The 19,435-nt window shown below is 38.2% G+C and overlaps 1 protein-coding gene across 3 annotated transcripts; it reads left to right on the top strand.

The window, feature by feature from the left end:
• Positions 1-1,354: 1,354 nt before the first annotated feature.
• zgc:153681 (uncharacterized protein LOC751719 homolog) lies at positions 1,355-19,357 on the top strand. Of its 3 annotated transcripts, XM_036568595.1 has the most exons (22): positions 1,355-1,440; positions 2,313-2,369; positions 3,701-3,908; positions 4,074-4,248; positions 4,379-4,462; positions 6,085-6,189; positions 6,457-6,537; positions 6,625-6,694; positions 6,821-6,909; positions 10,358-10,465; positions 11,231-11,340; positions 15,223-15,259; positions 15,533-15,601; positions 15,678-15,733; positions 15,846-15,953; positions 16,824-16,882; positions 17,236-17,351; positions 17,455-17,497; positions 17,632-17,704; positions 17,920-18,102; positions 18,783-18,843; positions 19,031-19,357. In XM_036568595.1, the coding sequence occupies exons 1-22, from the start codon at positions 1,368-1,370 to the stop codon at positions 19,067-19,069; spliced, it is 2,004 nt and encodes a 667-aa protein (XP_036424488.1). In that variant the 5' UTR covers positions 1,355-1,367; the 3' UTR covers positions 19,070-19,357. The 3 variants fall into 3 exon arrangements, with proteins under 3 accessions (XP_036424488.1, XP_036424489.1, XP_036424490.1); XM_036568596.1 differs by lacking the exons at positions 1,355-1,440; positions 2,313-2,369 and adding an exon at positions 2,021-2,249; XM_036568597.1 differs by lacking the exons at positions 1,355-1,440; positions 2,313-2,369 and having other exon boundaries at positions 3,707-3,912.
• Positions 19,358-19,435: the final 78 nt, after the last annotated feature.

The raw sequence follows: 19,435 nt of genomic DNA, 5'->3' as shown, positions 1-19,435 counted from the left end.
AACCCTACTTTTTTATGTTTTATAGTATTTTTGTAATATCATTTTGTGCTGGTGATTAACTATGTAAATTCCTTATGTGTTATTTTAAAAACTAACTTAAATAGTTCCTCCTTTGTTAATCTTAGTTCATTTTTAAGTGGCAATATCAATTAAATCTTGAGAAAAAAAGTCTGGTATTAAACAAAATGCTGTTGCACCTGTGCTGACAAGACTCTTCTTGTATAAATTTGAGACGTACAATCTTAGCAAAAAAAAGGTTCTATATAGTACCAAAAAGTGCTCTTTGACTTGTGACAATAGCCAAACACTTTTTGGTGCTGTACAGAACCCTCTTTTAAAAGCTTCTTTAAATGTGAATTTTACTCATTTTTCATAATTTCTGCATAATGAAATCACTGAGATGTAAACAAAGTCATTGAGAGTGTCCTGATGTGAAATGGTTCATTGTAGAGAAGCTTAACAACTCTGATTTCTTTACAGTGGTGGTGATAGGAACCAGGGGTCACAATGTCTACAACACAAACATAGAAATTTTATTCACTTTTCAAAATGACCTGTGAATCTACATGTCTTCTAAGTTTATATGTAATGCTGATAATGGTAAAATACTCATCTTTGGGGACTATTTTGCCTTACTTTGTACTAACTTTCTATGAAGTAGCTTTCAGAGGCATTAAACACTTTGGACATCTGGTTCCTATCACAACAGTGATTTCATAATGCAGAAACTGAGAAAAATAGTGAAACGCACATTTAAAGAAGCTTTTAAAAATACAGTTCTATATAGCATCAAAAAGGGTTCTACTGTTTTTACAAGTCAAAGAACTTTTTGGTACTATATAGAACAAAACATTACAAAATGCCATTCTGAATGGCTTTGTTTATGTTTGAATAATCTTAATATGCAGAAATTTAAAAAAAAAAACACATAACAATGGAATTCCCGCTTAAAGAAACATATAACATATTTTCCATCATAGACAAGAACGATTTATGCTTTCAAATGGTTCTTGGAGTTGTCACGGTTGTTCGTATAACCATTGCCTTTACTAAAGAACACATGAATAAATATTTTTGTTAAGGGTGTAATGAACAGTCTCTTTGCTTTGCCTAATAGTTCCACTAGGTGGTGCCACTTTGTCTTTAATTTTGCAGGTTAGAGTGAACATTTGTGAGTCTTTTTCTCGAAGTTCTGAAAAAACGGTTTTTTGCAGTCGTGTATGAAGGTTTTGACACATCACGAACAGGTTGTTCTGTGTGCTTCAGAAGAAGAGTAAAATGTGCAGGTGTTTGTCGTTTTTACTTTATTAGACTTAAGTGTGTTCAACTGCAGCGCCAACTGGATTAAATATCGGTGCTGAAAGAAGATGGTTCCGTTCCGCAGATGGTACCAGAATCTCGCTGTGGTTACACGTGTTCGCCCAGACTTTCTAGAAGAAGGTAATCTGAGAAGTTTGCTAACTCGATGTTTTGTAAGCGGGACCATGTTCTAGTCCTTGAAGGCAAGGATTTGCAGTTTTGTACTGATAAATAGAGAATGCACTGAGGCTAACGCTAATTAGCTGATTAATTAACGTAACGTTAGCCAGCCAAGATTACCTTCCCGCCCTTAAAGTGCCTGTTCCCGCTAGTTAACCCTGGTTCGTTATAACCCAAGGCTAAAGCGGTCTGGAGACAAATTACTGGGGTTGTTGAAAATCTTTCCTTACATGTTTGAAAGATTTTCGTGGTTATTTATTACTTTCAGCGTCTTCTGACTAACGTCAGTGTTCTGAATGAAGTAAGTGCTGTGAGCGCGCTGTCATAGCAGGTTAGCTCGACAAAACGTGTTTTCAATTCAATTTGTCATTGTTTTGTTGTACAAGACACGATTTTTTCTTTTTTTTATATATGTATATATATATGCTAACTGAACGACAACGAAAGAGTGTAGATTAATTCCCACAAATTCTTTTTAAAAAGCATGTAGTGGGTCGATCTAGTACGTCAGAAAAACCCGGAAGTAAAATACATCGCCGCTGGCGATGATGGGTAGTGTATTTTTTAAACAGTGGGCTTTGGCGTAGTGCGCAGCAGTGGACTACGCCGACCACTATAACATAATGTTAAGTAAAGCGTGATGGCGGTTAAAATGGTCGTCTCTGCCTGAAAGCAGTGTGGACTTAGTCTTTAGTCGGGAGACACGGGCAGTTTATCAAACTGACCGTGTTCAGGTGCGGACATGGCGGAAGCTGGCCGCTTCTACAGTGGTAAGTGAGAATAACACCATGAAGTGCGCTGAGATTTGAATACAGTCTCTCCTCATTCTGTAGATGTTGATGGAGTTCCCGGTGTAAGAGAGGTCTGGAGCAATGTCAGCTTTCCAGGAGGTAAACAGAAAAACAGGCATTTGTTTTCGTTCATGATGGTCCACGAAGCTGAAGTCAGCTTCTTGTTCGAATGTTCGTTCCACCTTAACTGGTACAGCAGTTGTTATTATGACCCTTCAGGCGCCAGAAGGTATTACTGCACATTTTAAGGTGGAACGGGAAAACTCGAACAAGAAGCAACTTCAGCCTGGTTGGTGTTCCTTTCTCTTGTTATTGCACTGCCTTCTCCCAGGGGAATACTTGTACTGTTTATAGCTGTTGTTAGGAGGCGTCCTGACTTTATTAAGTTACAACGTTAGTGTAACCTATTATTGTTTGTTGATGTTTCTTTTAAGTAGTGTTCGCATTAGCATGCACGACCGCAGAAAAGCGCCTGTTGATTTAAGATTGTGTTTACGTGTAAAACACGATTATGACTGTAAAGAATTCAACACAGTAGCTTATTTGACTATCACTGAGTGATTTGTGCTGTTGTTGATTACTGTAGGTACATGGTGTAAAGTTAATGTTCCAGCACGTTTAAGTATATTTGTAGCCCTTTTATACAACTTTTAAGTTTCACTGTGCGGTGTTTTCATTACATCAATGATTATTCTTCTCTTGTCATTTTTCAGTTGTTTATGTTTATATTGTTATTGTCATTTTTATTTTGTTGTTTAAATCATTAACTACACTTATGATGTTTCACTACAAATAACCCAAATTATTTTACACAGATATTGAAATAACTACTGTTACCACAGAGACCAATCCAAACACCCACAAATAAGAAAATGAGGTGGACAAAGAGAAATTATACAAAATGATAAGTGAAAGTTGGGTATTTTTGTCAAAACCTCAGTCAGTTAAAAGTGGAAGTATGGAGCCAAAAATATTCTTGAGTGAAAGTAAATTATCACGATTGATGGATACTCAGATGCACACAAGTAAAAATTAGATTAACAAATAAAATTAAAAATCTTCTTCTAATTGGTAGTACCAGTAGACAAATTAACAAAGTCGTGAGCAGAGTCATTTTATACTGATATAAATATAGTTGGATATTTTAATAAAAACAGTACTTTGCCAGTCAAAAATTAATATGTAAGGAGAGAAAATGGGTGGAAAAAAAATTCTTTTGGAAATGTAATTAAGTAAAAGAACAAGTATTCAGTTTCAGCAATACTGGAGTAAAGTATAAATCCAAAATAATGTTTGAGTATAGCAACAATGTACAGTTACTCATTGAACAGTTGAAATAAAAAAAAGGCATTTTCAGACAAGTGTTAGACCGCCAAAGGCGCTAAGAGGAATTGATATTGATTTTATCCAACATCATCTATGTGGTCCAGAGCATGATGACCGTGTGGGTGGCCCTCAGTTCCGTAATCGCAAGGGTCGTGGACCCTTCAGAGGTCACATGCCCAGCCAGCCAGTACGTCAGCGGCTCCGGGGTGGTCCTGTGGGAGGCTTTGGCGCTGGACCCCGCAGCAGGCTTGAGGATGAAGATGGTGATGTGACTATGAGTGATGGCCAAGATGGGGTGTCCCAGCGGAGATTGTGAGTATGTGTGCTTGTGTGTTAATGCAGTCATGGCATTGTAGCCTTTGTGATTAAACTGAAGGTAATATCAGAGCTTGTACTGAACGATTTCCGTCAGTTTAGTGAAGTAAGTGCTGAAAATCTCATATGGTCATGTATGGTTTGTTTGTTTGTTTATTAAAGTAATCCTTATGGAAGGCCAAACCGAAGAGATGGCAGATTTGATCGAGACAAAAGAGGAGGTGGAGGGGGATTCATGGGATACAGGTCAGCAGGAGGAAGTGGAGCAATGGGGGATGCAACAAGACTAGGTGGAGGAACAAACTCAGAAAAGTCCAGAAGTTGGTTCAAAATAACGGTAAGATAATGGAACTGAGGGCCTGTCTGAAATTAAATGGCTATGATGAATTTTCAATTTTTTAATTTTTAATTTTTTTTTTTTTTGATCTGCTAAAAGTCAGGTTTGAATCATGTCTCTTCTTTGACAGATACCGTATGGCAAGAAATATGATAAGAAGTGGCTTCTTACTGCACTGCAGAATCTCTGCCCTTTACCTTTTAGTCCAATACACGTGAGTAAACTTTAGATGCATAGTGGTCACAACAATGAGCAATTTAGCATTTACTGACTGAATTAAGTCTTGTATTATTGTAATGAGTCATTTTGGACCATTTCTGCTGGTCCATTTGTCATGAAATTGACAAGTTATGAACTGCAGCTGGCATTTTCAAATTTTGTGTGTGTGTGTGAGTATATGCACATATGCATGCATGCATGCATACACACACTCTCATAGACATACATTATGTGGCCAAAGTATTGGGCCACACCTCCTAATCATTAAATTCAGGTGTTTTATTCAGTCCCATTCACACAGGTGTGTAAAGATAAGCACCTAGCCGTGTAGTCTGCCTGTACAAACATTTATGAAAAAGTCGGTCGTTCTAAGGAGCTCACTGAACTCAAGCGTGGTACTGTAATAGGATGCCACTTTTGCAACAAGTCAGTTTGTGAAATTTCTTCCCTCCTAACCATTCCACAATCAACTGTGAGTGGTATTGAAAAGTGGAAGTGTTTAGAAGCCACAGCAACTCAGTAGCAGACCATGTAAAGTTACAGGGTGCGGTTACCAAGTGCTGAAGCACATAGTGCTTCACCAACGCTCTGCTGACTCAATAATCAAACCTCCTCTGGCATGAACATCAGCACAAAAACTGTGCATCAGGAGGTTCATAAAATTGGTCTCCATTGTCCATACAGCCACACACATACCTAAGACCAAAATGGAGCAAAAAATGGACCACTCTGGAGCAGTGGAAACGTATTCTGTGGAGTGGTGAATCACGCTTCTCTATCTGGCAGTCTGTTGGACAAGTCTGGGTTTGGCGAATGCTAGGAGAGCGGTACCTGCCTGACTGCATTGTGTCAACTGCAAAGTTTGGTGGAGGAATTAATGCTATGGGGTTGTTTTTCAGGGGTTGGCCTAGACCTCTTAGTTCCAGTGAAGGGAAATCTTAATGCTTCAGCAGACCAAGACAGTTTGGACAATTCTATGTTTCTAACTTTGTGGGAACAGTTTGGGGAAGGCCCTTTTCTGTTCCAGCATGACTGTGCCTCAGTGCACAAAGCAAGGTACATAAAGGCATGGCTGGGTGAGTTTGATGGAAGAACTTGACTGGCCCGCACAGAGCCCTGACCTCAACTCCATCAAACACCTTTGGGATGAATAGTACAGACATTGTAAGCCAGGCCCTCTCATTTAACATCCGTGTCTGATCTCACAAATACTCTTCTGGATGAATGGGCAAAAATTCCCACAGACACACTCCAAAATCTTGTAGAAAGCATCCCAGAAGGGTGGAAGTTGTTATACCTGCAAAGGGGGGACCAACTCCAATATTAATGTCTGTGGATTTAGAGTGGGATGTCATAAAAGCTTCTGTGGGTGTAATGTGTAGGTGTCACAGTACTTTTGTGCATATAGTATATTTAATAATTAGGCACACATTACACATATATGTGTGTATATATATATATATATATATATATATATATATATATATATATATATATATATATATATATATTTATTTATTTATTTATTTTTTTTTTTGTCAGTGGAGAATGATTAATTGTGGAATTAACTCCACTTATGTTATTGTTATGCGTTTTTTTTCTCCGATGTGTGTACAGTACTCCACAGAGGGGCAGAAAGTGCAGTTCTACTTAGATGATGCCACCTCTGCTAATGCCCTGTGCAAACTCACTCGCAGGATCACAGATACTGAAGGATATAAGGCATGACGCATTTTTTTCTGTTTTAAACAGCTGCTTTAAAATGATTTTACTTTGTTGTGTTTGAAATTGTTCACTTTTACTAGTGTTTAATTTGGTATTAAGAGTATTTTACAAACTTTACAAATAATGAGTAAATCTAGTACAGCTCAGTTAATAAGCTTTCATTAGTTGTTATCGCCCTCAGTATTGTTTGAACAAAGTATTTCTTAAAATAAAGATGTGTCTTATGGTGTTTTTTTTATTTTATTTTTATTTTTTTCTGTTCAGGTGGTTGTGTTCATGAACCCCTGCCCACCTCCTTCCTTCCTCCAGAGTGACCTTAAAGAGCAGGACCTGGAGCACTTAAAAGTGAGAGAGATCAGCCCTTAGTCGATGTTTTATCTGGAAAATAATACAATTGAATTAAAATTGAAGTAACTCCTGTATTTATGTTAGCAATGCATGTCCAAGCGTTTTGATCGCTCCAAGCAGTATCTCAATCTGAACAGCATTCGCACCGATCCAGGTAAGTCTTTGATTTTTAAATTGTGTAGAATATTTAGACACTACTGAAAGTAAAGCAGAAACACCTGCACAAATCACAGAGCACCTTTTGTGAAAGAGAGAATTGCACTTGTGATGTCTTTCTCAGCTTTAGTGTCTCAGAACATCGAGGTGATTTTGAGCAGGAGGAGCTGCATGCAGGCTGTGATTAAGATCATCGAGGAAAATATTCCAGAGGTAAGACTGTTTCACTAATGCTGATTTCCAAGTAAGAATTGGGTTTAAAGTACCACTCTTTTCTATAATATGCCATATTAGGAGGGTTATTATTGCCCCCCTTTTGTACACCATTTATGAAACAAGTGAAATGCATGGCACTTATACTGCATTTACGACTGTAGAATTTTGACGAGAAATCGGACATTCTATTCCTTTCTACAGAGCCCCGCTGGCGCCATCCTGTATAAGTAAAAATAATGCATGGCCACGACTTTGTAAGGCATGGGACTGAGATCCTATTGCGTGGCCATGACTTAGTAAGGCGTGGGAATGAGATCCTAATGCGTGGCCACGACTTTGTGAGGCATGGTCTTGTTCCCACACCTTACTAAGTCGTGGCCGGTTGTTTTTATTTATATGGGATGTCACCAGCAAGGCTCCTTACTTTTCAATGAAGAAGGGATGAACATTTCTGCCACCGCCAGTCCTGCAGCAGTCAGCAGAACATTCCATTTAGAGTTCAGGTTTTTCAACCTTTAAATTGACCTGTGGGTGTGAAATAATCCCGCTGTTGGTTTTATGAGAGCTGTAGATGAATGTCTCATTGTCCAACAGCACCCAGTATTATACAACAAAAAAATAAGAAGAAATATAGCCGCAAGCGGCAATGAGCGGGTTCAAGCATGCAACAGCAGTATGGGCCCTCCTGCAGGTTTAGCCCATTAGGCCTAAAAAGGCCTCAAGCTTTTCGTTTAGCCCATTAGACCTAAAAAGGCCTCAAGCTATGGGTCTTATTCATAGGCAGAGTGAACAGAACTAATAGGAAGTCAGTTCATCAAAAGGCCTTCAGTTGCCATAAACAAGAAGCAGTGGTGTTTTAAACACATTATAGGTTTGCATTCATATGTACTGATCTACACTCCTTTACATCTGTAGAACATCCAAGAAGTTGCACTTGCACAGTGGATTGGTTCTATGTTCAAGCCATTGATTTCATGTAGGCCATAATGAGGCCCAATGCATTCATAAGAGGCCCTGTTGGTGTGAGGAGCTCAGTGAAAGTGGGTCAGAATTAGTGAAAAGGCCACAATATGGTATCATTCTTGATCAGGGACCATATCCAAAGACGTTCACTAAGTTTTGTGTGTGATCTGAGTCAGTGAACTGAGTCCGATGGCACCAATTGTTTATATGTCGACCTTGTAGTAACATTGTAATAGCATTTTAATTGATTTTTCAGTGTTTTGGAGTGCTAAAGCACCCCCTAAAGGCCAATCTGGACCAAAATTGGCAGACACCATTGAAGTCTAAATATGTAAATATCCTTAAAGTTTGGAGATGATCTGACCAATGACTGCGTTATAGCAAATCAAGCTAGCAATGCCATGTTTTCAGTAATTAATTGGTTGATCCTCAATACACTGAGTGGAACAGTCAAAATGTTTTTGATAATTATTGAGGATCAGTGTCTTCTGAATCTTATGGTACTAATTTGATGAAAATTGGCAAAAAATCCAGAGACTAGTTCGCAAGAATAGGTTTTTCACATTATGCAAATTAGCTCAAAAACTAAGGGGGTGGGGCAAAATTGACTGGAAGTGCACTTGTTCAGTAAGTCCCAAGGAATCAGCAGAAAAAAGAATTTTGTCTCTATCTCACTCTGATCAAAAGTTACAGGCAAAAATATGAGTAAAGTTGAAAAAGATGAAAAGCTGAAACATAGGACTAAAGTAAAGTATGAGCTCAGTGAAAGTAGGTCAGAATTAGTGAAAAGGCCACAGAATGGAATGATTCTTGATCAGGGACCATATCCAAAGATGTTTTGGTCAGATTGACCTTTTGACCTTTGTATAATAAACCTTCGTATAATATAGACTTCGAATGAATAAGCCAAAATACCAGACAAACAGTACAATTTGTGACATAACATGTAATTAGAAAGTTGTTCATGTGAGTAACCTGAGTTGTTTATCTGTTGACCTTGTAATAACATTGTAATAACATTGTAATAACATTTTAATTGATTTTTTTAAGTGTTTTTGAGTGCTAAAGCGCCCCCTAAAGGCCAATCTGGACCAACATTGGCATACACCATTACAGTCCAAATATGTACAAGTCCTTAAAGTTTGGATGTGATTGACCAATGACTGTTGAGTTATAGCTAATCAAGTTAGCAAAGCCATGGCCACAGTAATTTATTGATTGATCCACACGACCCTGAGTAGAAAAGTCAACATGTTTTTGGTAATTATTTACCTAGAGATGCCAAAGAATTTTTCCAGACCAAGTTCGAAAAGATTGGATCAAAATCCAGGGACTAATTCGAAAAGTAGGCTTTTTAAACAGTTACCAATTACAAAAAAACTGCAGTTTTGTAATAAATATGCATTTGCAAAATTGTTTGCAATAACATACTACATATGATACACAAGGATTTTCAAGCAATCTTCTAAGAAAATAGTAATAATATGTAATAATATGTTAATTTTTATTAATAGCGCCCCCCCAGTGGTCAAATTTTTTCAAACTTGATTGGTTGTTAGAAAGTGGCTACAGGTAGAGATCATTCAAGTTTCAAGATGATTGGTCAATGGTAAGCCTGTCAAAAGCCTGCTAAATGCTGATTGGCCGATGGCGACCACATACTTCAATTAATCAAATTGTCCTTATGGATTCACTTATAGTCTGGCCAGCAGATGGTATCTGCAAAGTTTCAGCCTGATCGGATGCACGGATGCTGAGAAACAGCCATGTAGCATTAACTCCGCCCCCTAATGACATATGCGCACAAAAATCGAATGGCTACCTCAGAATCTTCTCTAGGACTTACGGTTTGGGCTGTGCATTCCGTTTCAGGGAAGAAAAAGAATATGAAGAAAAATCTTGACAATTACAATAGGGTTCAATGCATTGCATGCTTGAACCCTAAATAGTGTCCGCCTGACTTTTTCCCCCCACTTTAAGTAGCCCATCCCCATCATCTCAGGACTATCATAAAACAATGTCTCAGGCATTAGGAAGCATATTCACAAATTGTCCATGTAATAGCTTTCTGTGAAGGTGGTTTTAGATGCAATAAACCTTTTTCAGACATCTGGTTTATATCACCACCACTGTGAACAGTTCTGACTCTCTAAGCTTCTCAAGCATTTCCATCTGAATGACTTTGTTTACATCTTAGTGATCAAGCTATGCAGAGATTTTGATTGAAATTCCTCTTTATGCAGAGACATGCTTCAGTAGGGCAATCTTGCAGTGTTTTACTGAACATGAGCGAGCAACTGAGATTTGTGTCTGAAAAACTGTCAAAATGCTCCGACTTGTTTTGTTGTACATCATTTTAACAAACCATGGTAGCGAAGGTCATTAACACTACCTTTTGATTTAGTATTTTATCTCTTTCTCTCTCTCTCTACCTCTCTCTCTACCTCTCTCTCTACCTCTACCTCTTTCATATTGTCTGCAGCTGGCATGTCTCAACCTAAGCAATAACAAACTGTACAAGTTGGACGATCTGGCAGAGCTGGTGAACAAAGCACCCAACATAAAGACACTCAACTTGTCCCATAATGAGGTGACACAGTAACATTCAAGCACTTGCCCTATGACAAGTTAATACAGTACTGAAAAATTCACAATTCAAACTCATTTCTATTTAGCTTTGTGAGTTTAGTTTGTTCTGAATTGATCTAATTAAAATAAACTTGAGCCCAACACTGTTTCAAGCTATTGAGTCAGTAATTGCATTTACTTGCATCTAATAATATGATCATAACCGGATTTCTGCAGTTATCTGATTATTCAAATAGTCGTGTAAACAGCAGACTCTGATTTCTTAGATCAATGTAAGGTCTACAAGTCTGATTAAGAAATCTGATAAAGAGAGCTAGATTAGCTCAGTAATCTGATTTCTCAGCACATGTATACTTTTAGTTGGATTTCTTTCGGATTTTTGGGTCTGTGCATGTGCGAAAACGGACCGCGGTACTGGAAATAAGCAGCGTTTAGCACAGCGACCACGAGACTGCAAAAAAACATTTTTGGAGCGACACCAAAACTAACTACATACTTGACAAAATGAAAAAATTAAATATTCTTCATCTTGTAGATATTGTAGATATGTTCATATTTTCAGGTAAAGTGGCGCAATCTTTAGTAATTGAATTTAAGTTTTACATTATGTTTCCGTCACATCTTCTTCTGTGAGTTTATTAGCCAGTTGCAAAGCAGAAATACTGCATGACTCGTAGACCCAGAATTTTCCCATTATCTGATTAACCAAGTGCGTGTAAACATATTAGGTGCATGTGTATTTTCTCTCTCTGTGGTTCTGCTATAGCTAAAGTCAGAGAAGGAGCTGGACAGAGTGAAGGGTTTTAAGTTGACAGAGCTGTGGCTGGATCGCAACCCTCTGTGTGATCACTTCAAAGACCAGTCCACATACATCAGGTCAGTGCTGTTTCCCCCATTGCAGCCATCTCAGTACTTAAGTCCACGCAGGTGCAGTAATATCAGTAGAAAGATTTTTAACGTGTCAGATTTCAGTGGATAGGCATCTTGTGTTTAAGATTCTTATGTGATGGTATATTATTCTAGGGCTGGAATCTACTTGAATTCTTAGTGGAATAAAGTATCAATATTTAACAGCTCATGATGATGTGAAACAGCAGATTGACTTGAGTCAGTTCAGGTTCAGTTCTGCCTCTGCACATTGAGCCTAAAGCAATGAGGAAAAAAGAAGGAACAGTGGTGTTATTTGGTGAGGTTAGACCAGTAGTCGTGTGGAGCGTGCAGTAGCAGTCCTCAAAAGTATGAATGTTCAAGAAGAATAAAGAATATATTTGTAGGGATTTTCTTAATGCTGAAGGGATTTGTAAAGAAGCAACATGAGGTGGATGCATTGTATGTTGATGATTTAGTTTAATTTAGGGTGATATTCATTTGCTAAGCTCGACTAAATAACGTGAATTTCATTTTAATCACTATTTGCATGCATGTTAGCAAGAATTTTCTGCAGTTGCAATCTTTCTATTTTCTGAGCTGACTGTGTGATGTTAACATTTCTCTAACTTGCAGCCACAGTTATGGAGCAGAAACGCAGCAGCCTGTTTCTCTCTCTCTCTCTCTCTCTCTCTCTCTCTCTCTCTCCCCCCTCTCCCTCCCTCCCTCCCTCGACTTTTTCAGCTCTCTCTTACTGGAGACGTCTGCTTGTGTGCACCATGTTCTCAAGAGACAGTTAAATATGAAGTTGACCTGTTCCACTATAGATAACCATTTATACTGTACTGATGGAAGGTAAATCTTGGACATGTTTCAAGGCAGTTGAATGATTTTAAATGATATAGAACGGGAAAAAAAACAATAAGCCCCCTCTGGACAACAATAGTAACACTAACATCTGGGACAGATAACATAAAGGGGTGGTATGACTGTGACTTCTGTGGAGTTTGGTCATGTTTCTGTGCTATGCATTTCTAATTCAGTGTTGCTTCCTCATTTCTCACCTTTTTCCCTCCCCTCATGTTGTCCCTCCAATCAGAGCACTGCTTTTGGCCAGTAAGGAAGGCTGGTTAGCCAATGACGGGTAAGATCCCACCTACTGCACCTGGGGCAACCTAAGGCAGGCACAGTCGTAATAACTGGCCATAAAATACATGAAATGTGCACTTAAATGGAGGAAGTCCTCTGCAAGAAAGACTTGATGTCAACAAAGAGTAAAAGTAAAACTGTTTGGAAGGAGGGGAACTGGTCTATGCAACACCAAAATTCAGCAGAGCTTTCACAGTGTTCTGCAGCACCTCAAAAACATGAGACGTGATGGTGCTACACCAACCTGGGGAGAAAAATCTCCAAAGGAACCGCACTGGAAAGCAATATGACTGATGATGAAAAACAGTGACATAGGGGGTAAAAGTATGCACTTTCAGCTGACCTGAAAGGGCCAGTTAACATCTTTTTCCTTCAGCTGTCTTTGAAATAAGGCTAAATACAAATACTTCTTTGGGATATTCTTTGGGGTATCACAGTCCCTGCTTACCTTCCTTGTGTAGCAAGATTTAAAAGGTTAGCTGATTATGAGCTTATGAGTGAATCATTACTGGTTGAAGAGAATGGCTTCTGTAGTGGAGTTATTGAGGTCAACTTCACTGTTTGCTTCTCTCCCTCACAAACCTCTCTTGTCCAATCAGGGTGGTCAACAGCATCGCCTTTTTCTCCTCAGCCTGCTCTGACGCTTGCCGAATTCATAATTTTTTACTCATGGTTTTTCTCTCTAATGGTGGTCTGCAATCAAGCTGATGCTGAATGTTTTAATGTAGCATTGGCTTTCTTGCTCTTTGTGATTCCTATTAAATACCTTGGTCTTTTTCCTGTTGGTAAAAAACCCTTTGTCTACAGCTCTGTTCTGTAATTTCTCTTAAAATTTCTGATGTGAGGCACACTTCACCTTATTGTTTTGTGTGTGTGTGTGTGTGTGTGTGGTGTGTGTGTGGTGTGTGGTGTGTGTGTGTGTGTACCTGAAGGATCAGTTACATAAGTCTGTGTTGTTTGTGCTGTCAGTGTAAGCCAGAGACATGCGGACAAAATCTTCTGTGGTGTTGGTTTTTAGACACTGCATATGTACACTGTGTGTTTGTGTGTGTGTGTGTGTGTGTGTGTGTGTGCTGCGCGCACGTACATACAGATTTTCCTGTATGTCCGAGGCTTTGGGTTTTTAAAATGTGTGTTTCTCTATATATCTGGGTGTAGATGGGTTGCAGCAGCTGGTAAGTGCTTGAAGTGATTAAATTAAGTGGGCTGGGACATGGGACGTAACCTGAGAGACAAGAAGAGAATGACATTTGACAAACTATACATGCAGTATTACCAAATACTAGGGGTGCGGGAAAAAACGATTCTTACATGCATCGCGATGCGGACGTGAACGATTCTGAATCGATTCACAAATGTCAAAAATCGATTTTCTAAATATTTAATTTATACCGTAATGTTGACGGAAAGCAAAAGGCAGACCCGGGAAGTGCGGAAGTGCAGCGCCCGGACACTCTGTGAGGTGCACCTAACAAAAACACACATGGATGATCGAGAAATCCGATCGGCACCCTCTGCATTAAAAGCCAGGTTAGGTCAGGAGTCACAGCACAAATGTTAAGAAGAGACATGTTGTCCTTTAAACAAAAATCAAACCACCTTGGCAGCCACAACATTTATGTCCAGTATGTCTCAGTATGTGTTAATGTCCTGCTATAAGTTAGGTTAAAATATAAACGAAAACGCTCTACGCTTTCGCACTATGTTGCACACGTCCCGAAGATATTTTACTGACACGGCGATCCCCCCGTCTCTACAACAAGACCAAAACCTAAGTTATAAAATCACTAAAGAAAACCGGGCAGGATGGCCGTAACGTGCTGCGTGGACATCCATCACCACTGGATCTTATTTAACCGTAACTGTGCATTTTATCGCAGATGAGTGGTAGCAGCGTCTCATGTGCTCCAAGCAATAGCAGTGAATGAGAGCCTTCTAGTTCACTTGCCACATCACTTCCATTTGTTTTATTAAAAAAGATATTGGAAGTAAATCTATTATAGATCATTACAAATACTTTGCTTTAAAAGTACCAAGTCCTGACACAGTAAGAAAATAGAAATCCTGTATAGAAAAAAAATATCGTTTTTATAGAAAAAACGATCGATAATCATTTTATAATCGCATGGCAGCCCTCTGAATCGTAATCGAATCATGAGGTGCCTAGAGATTCCCACCCCTACCAAATACATTCTGTTTATTATTATAATAATTATTTCTTTTATTATTGTATAACACTCAATCCACAAGCAACAACATTAACAACATTAGCTACCTAAGTAACAACCTAATGTTTCTCTAACAAACAATTGTTCTTCTAAATGTGTTTTGGCACCCGTTAAAAGCTAGAACTGTTTCTTTGTTTGTTTGCCGCAACCAATATAAGGAAAATATACCCGTTTCACATTCTGTTTGTTACAACACAGTATTATTGTAAATTCTAAAAACTGGAAAATATTGGCAGTCAGGCACCTATGTAATAATTGTGACAGACCTTGCTGGAAGGGTAGTGCAGTAACGATTTTATCTCTTCAGTATCTTCTCATACAAATTTCCTTTTTTATTTTACATTTTATATGTTTACATATGATGTAACTGATCTTTTCTGACACTGTTGATTGGGAATATATCTTTTATTGTTTTAATTTGTAAATGTATGACCTGTGCATGAATGTGAATGCAGGGTAAATATGCCTTGCTATAAGCTCAGATCTAACACTGTACCTTTTTTCCTGTTGACAGCGCTATTCGTGAGCGATTCCCCAGGCTCCTAAAACTGGTAAGACCCCCGCCCATATTCTTTTTATTCTTTTTATCTGACTTTGTTTTTTTATATATTGCTAACCTTATTTTAAACCCTCTTTGCCATCTGTAATATCCACTGGACAGTAATGCTTTGAGGAGATAGAAACTGCACTCTGCCTTCAGTTCTAAGCTCCATGTCAGTCTTAAATAAGCTGTTGAATGTTGTCGTAATAAACCATAGTTTTGCTAGTAAAATATTGTCTTACTGTTGTACTTTTTTCCCATTCTCTGCGCTGTTTACCTGCAGGATGGCCATGATCTTCCTGCACCAATAGGCTTTGATGTTGAAACTGGCACTACAATTCCTCCCTGTAAGGTATGCTGTTCATTCATTGAGATGGGTTATGATGAATATGAAGAACTGCATGTTTTAATGGGGTTTGTCTTTTCAGGGCAGTCACTTTGGTTCAGACGAAATCAAGGAATTCATCCTCCGTTTCTTGCAACAGTAAGTCTGTGCGCTTGAGATTTTTCAAATGTTTTTCAAATTGTTTGTTCTTCTTTACCCTATGCTTGATAGACTGGAGTCTTTTGTAATAGGTTTGCCTGTTTTATTACAGATACTACAGCGTGTATGACTCAGGAGACAGACAGCCTCTGCTGGACGCCTATCATGAAGGAGCCTGCTTCTCTCTCAGTCTTCCTTTCTCCATGCACAATCCTTCCAGGTGCATAGTTGTCCCTTTTAAGTACCGAACATGGTACACAACCCACATTCAGTTCTTTCTCAATATTAAATGCACAACATTGTGTAACAGTCAGAGACCACCCTTCATTTATGTAATTTCCAGTCAAAATGGACATTTAGGAAGTTATTCATTTTTCACTAGGGGAAAAAGCAGAAAATATATTTAAAAGAAAAATACCCAGACTCCTCAACAACTAAGTATTATCACATTTTTCAATAGTGTGTCCACCGTTTGCCTTTGTTACAGTTTCCATTAATTTCTAGACTTGCTTCTAGTTTTCCCAGTGAAATCTCTAGGGATATTTTCCACACCTCCAAAGTTCAGTCTTGACAAACACATTCAGTGATGTTGAGGTCTGGAATCTGGGGTGGCCAGTCCATTGTTCTGAGCACACCAGCAGCTTTTTTTGGTTGATTTGAATATTTCTCTTTTTTCTTTTTTTTCCTTTTTTTATATTTCATTTTCATACAAACGGCTTGTCAGCTACACGTCTTTTCAGCATCGTCCTCTCACAGCGGTAGGATGGACCAAAACACTTGCACATTTATTTTTAGGATTTATTTTGTTCATGATTATTTCATGGATAAATGGTAACCGTTTCACCGTCATGATCTCATTTTCCTTGTGTAACTTTCTGTTGACGTTCCCCTACCTAGTGCAAGTGAAATATCTTATATGTGAGATTTTTAGAAATATCTCCTGAGAAAATCCTCCTTATACATTTTGACTGGAAATGAATAAAAAAATAAATAAATGAAAGATGAAATTATTTTTACTTTTGCACAGTACTGTAAGTACATTCTCATTTTTCTACCCTCTTTAACTCTTAGCCTTTCTTTACTATCACAGGTCTAGTTTGGGAGACTATCACAAAGACAGTCGCAATATTAAAAAAGTCAAAGATCCTGGTAAGTATGTAATTTTAATTTATGTGGTTCCCAGTTCTGTAGAGACTAGTATTTTATAGGCCATGTGTTAGGATGTGGGTGAAGAATGATGGATCTTACATCAGCACTGCAACAATCAGTCAGCAAGGCTGCTGTCAGCTGTTCACATAGCTTCATTATAAAATTAGTCCTTGTCTTCATTTTCAGAGTAGGCATCACTTAATCCTTAATCCTCTGCAAGAATGCAATGAGATGTATGTGTTGGAAGAGTCCCCTTAAGAAAAGTAGCAAATGTAGTGATGGCTAAACAAAAAATGGTGAGATTTGCTGATGGCTGTACCTGAAAAGCTTCTCCTTTTGAACTTTCCTGACAGCCACACGGTTCCGCTTGTTAAAGCACAATCGACTTAATGTAGTCGCCTTCCTAAATGAACTCCCAAAGACTCAGCATGACACAGCTTCTTTCAGTGTGGATGTTAACACCTACACAGTGAGTTCCTGTTCAGTTTTATTTAAAGAGTCTCCTTTAAGTCTCATTAGCTTTTGTCATCAAACTTATTGATGGTTCTTCCCTCTTCCTTTTTTTGATACAGCAAATGTTACTGGCATTCACAGTGAGCGGAGTATTTAAAGAAGGTATGTATTGCAGACCTGCAAAACATTATGCAAGGTATTGACAACTTTTCTGCCCATATTAATTCTATTACATTAAGTAATGTTTGTGATTTTTTGTTTGTTTGTTTGTTTGTTTGTTTGTGCTGCTTTCTTAGTGGATGGAAAGTCAAGAGACTCCGTTCGTGCGTTCTCTCGGGTCTTTATCGCAGTTCCAGCCATGAATTCTGGGTATGAAAGAAAGAACTGTTTTGTTGACAGGGGCCTCTCTTGCTTTCATAAAGTAAAGTTTCAAGTGTAATTAGTTTAATTCTTAACATGACTATAGCAATTTCCTGTCTCTACAAGAGAACTAAACACCCAGCCTTTTGCCGGAGCTCAGCTAGAATTTGTATAAATAAATAGAAGCTTTTTTTAGATATTATAAGTGTGTTTTTATCTTGTAGGCTGTGTTTAGTCAACGATGAGCTGTTTGTGAGGAATGCCACTACTGAGGAGATCCGCCGTGCGTTTGCTGCTCCAGCCCCCACCCCTTCCAGCAGCCCTGTGCCCACCCTTTCTGCCTCTCAGCTAGAGATGCTCTCGGCATTCTCCCAGAAATCTGAGATGAATCTCGAGTGGTCTCAAAAGTGAGTGGACATTTTCATGGAAATGTCCTTGAACGGATATAAACATTTTGAAATATGTAGTTGTTTTTTTCCCCAGTTACTAAAATAAAATTACATTTTTAATGGCCTGTGTCATGGAAAAACTATTTTCCCCTGCCTTTTTTAGTAAAAGAGTTTGTAATATTTAAGTATTGTTAAGTAATTGGTAATATTCTCTGCCTAATCCACACAGTTCATATATGGAAACTAAGCTGCAAAAACAGCCTATTTTGCGTTAGTTGTTTCTGTGATCGTGTGTCATGAGAACCAACTCACATCCGCCTATAATGTTGTGTGTGTTTTAAATGAAGCTTAGAACAGAGCTCCTTTATCATGTCAGTATTATTATTGTGTCAGTAAAAGCACAGTTACAAAAACCGGCAGTTAAATTTTCAGGGATAGAGGTTGGAAAAAGATCTTGTAACCTTTGTGACCATTTTTGGTACATAAAATCGTGCAAAAATGGACCTCAAGGGGAACAAATACAAGAAACAGTTGTGCAGTTTATACAGTATGTTTAAATTAGTTTATGTTTAAGTGTAAATTTATCAGTCAAAATCATTTAACCAAACCTCTCAGTCCCACACTTTGAGAAAATAGTTTATTCAAACACATTGCAGTGTGTTAAATATTGCTTATGATATTTTTCATGTTTGTGTCAGGTGTCTGCAGCATAGTGAATGGGACTTCAGCCGAGCCGTGCAGATCTTTACAGAACTCAAGGTAAAACTAAACAGACGTATCTGCAGAGGAATGTAACCCTATAGATTGTATCATGTTTTATTTGTAATTTTGTAACATGCTTGTTGTGATAAATGTGTTAGACTTACAATCTTAGTGTGTGTGTTTGTGTTTGTGTGTCTCTGTGTCTGCCTCTCTCACTTTCTCTTTCATCCCTGCTCTCTCTTAGGCTCAGGGCTCCATACCAGAAGCCGCTTTCATTAAATGAAGATGGATCAACTTAGATTTGTTTGTTTGTTTACCAAATCCAATTGCTGTGTGGAAAAAAAATAATCAGGAACTTGTTTTATGTAAATTTTTATTGTTTTATTTTCTGTTTCTTGACTTTGTATTACACTTCAAGCTGTGCTGAGAGTTAGAAACACTAAAAGCACTTCTGTTATTCTGTTACAGTTGCATTGTAATTGATTTATTCGAAGTGTTGCAACCCTTGTTTAATATTTTAATTTCTGATGTACCAGGAGTTCTCAAAAATAAAATTTATAGTTATCATACATCCTTTTACAACTGTTTGAAACTTTTTTCACTTTTTTTTTTCTCCACTGGCATCGTTTTGATGATTTGGGGTACCACA

The sequence above is a fragment of the Colossoma macropomum genome, unplaced genomic scaffold (genome assembly GCF_904425465.1).
Source record: "Colossoma macropomum unplaced genomic scaffold, Colossoma_macropomum, whole genome shotgun sequence".
NCBI classification, from domain to species: Eukaryota; Metazoa; Chordata; class Actinopteri; order Characiformes; family Serrasalmidae; genus Colossoma; species Colossoma macropomum.
Note: the sequence above shows the minus strand (reverse complement) of the source record. Positions and strands in the feature narration are given on the sequence as shown.

Coding starts and splice junctions, on each gene's coding strand:
- zgc:153681 (XM_036568595.1), top strand. CDS start 1,368: ATGGTTCCGTTCCGCAGATGGTACCAGAATCTCGCTGTGGTTACACGT. Junction 6,538..6,624: donor AGGACCTGGAGCACTTAAAA/GTGAGAGAGATC, acceptor TATTTATGTTAG/CAATGCATGTCCAAGCGTTT. Junction 6,695..6,820: donor CAGCATTCGCACCGATCCAG/GTAAGTCTTTGA, acceptor TGTCTTTCTCAG/CTTTAGTGTCTCAGAACATC.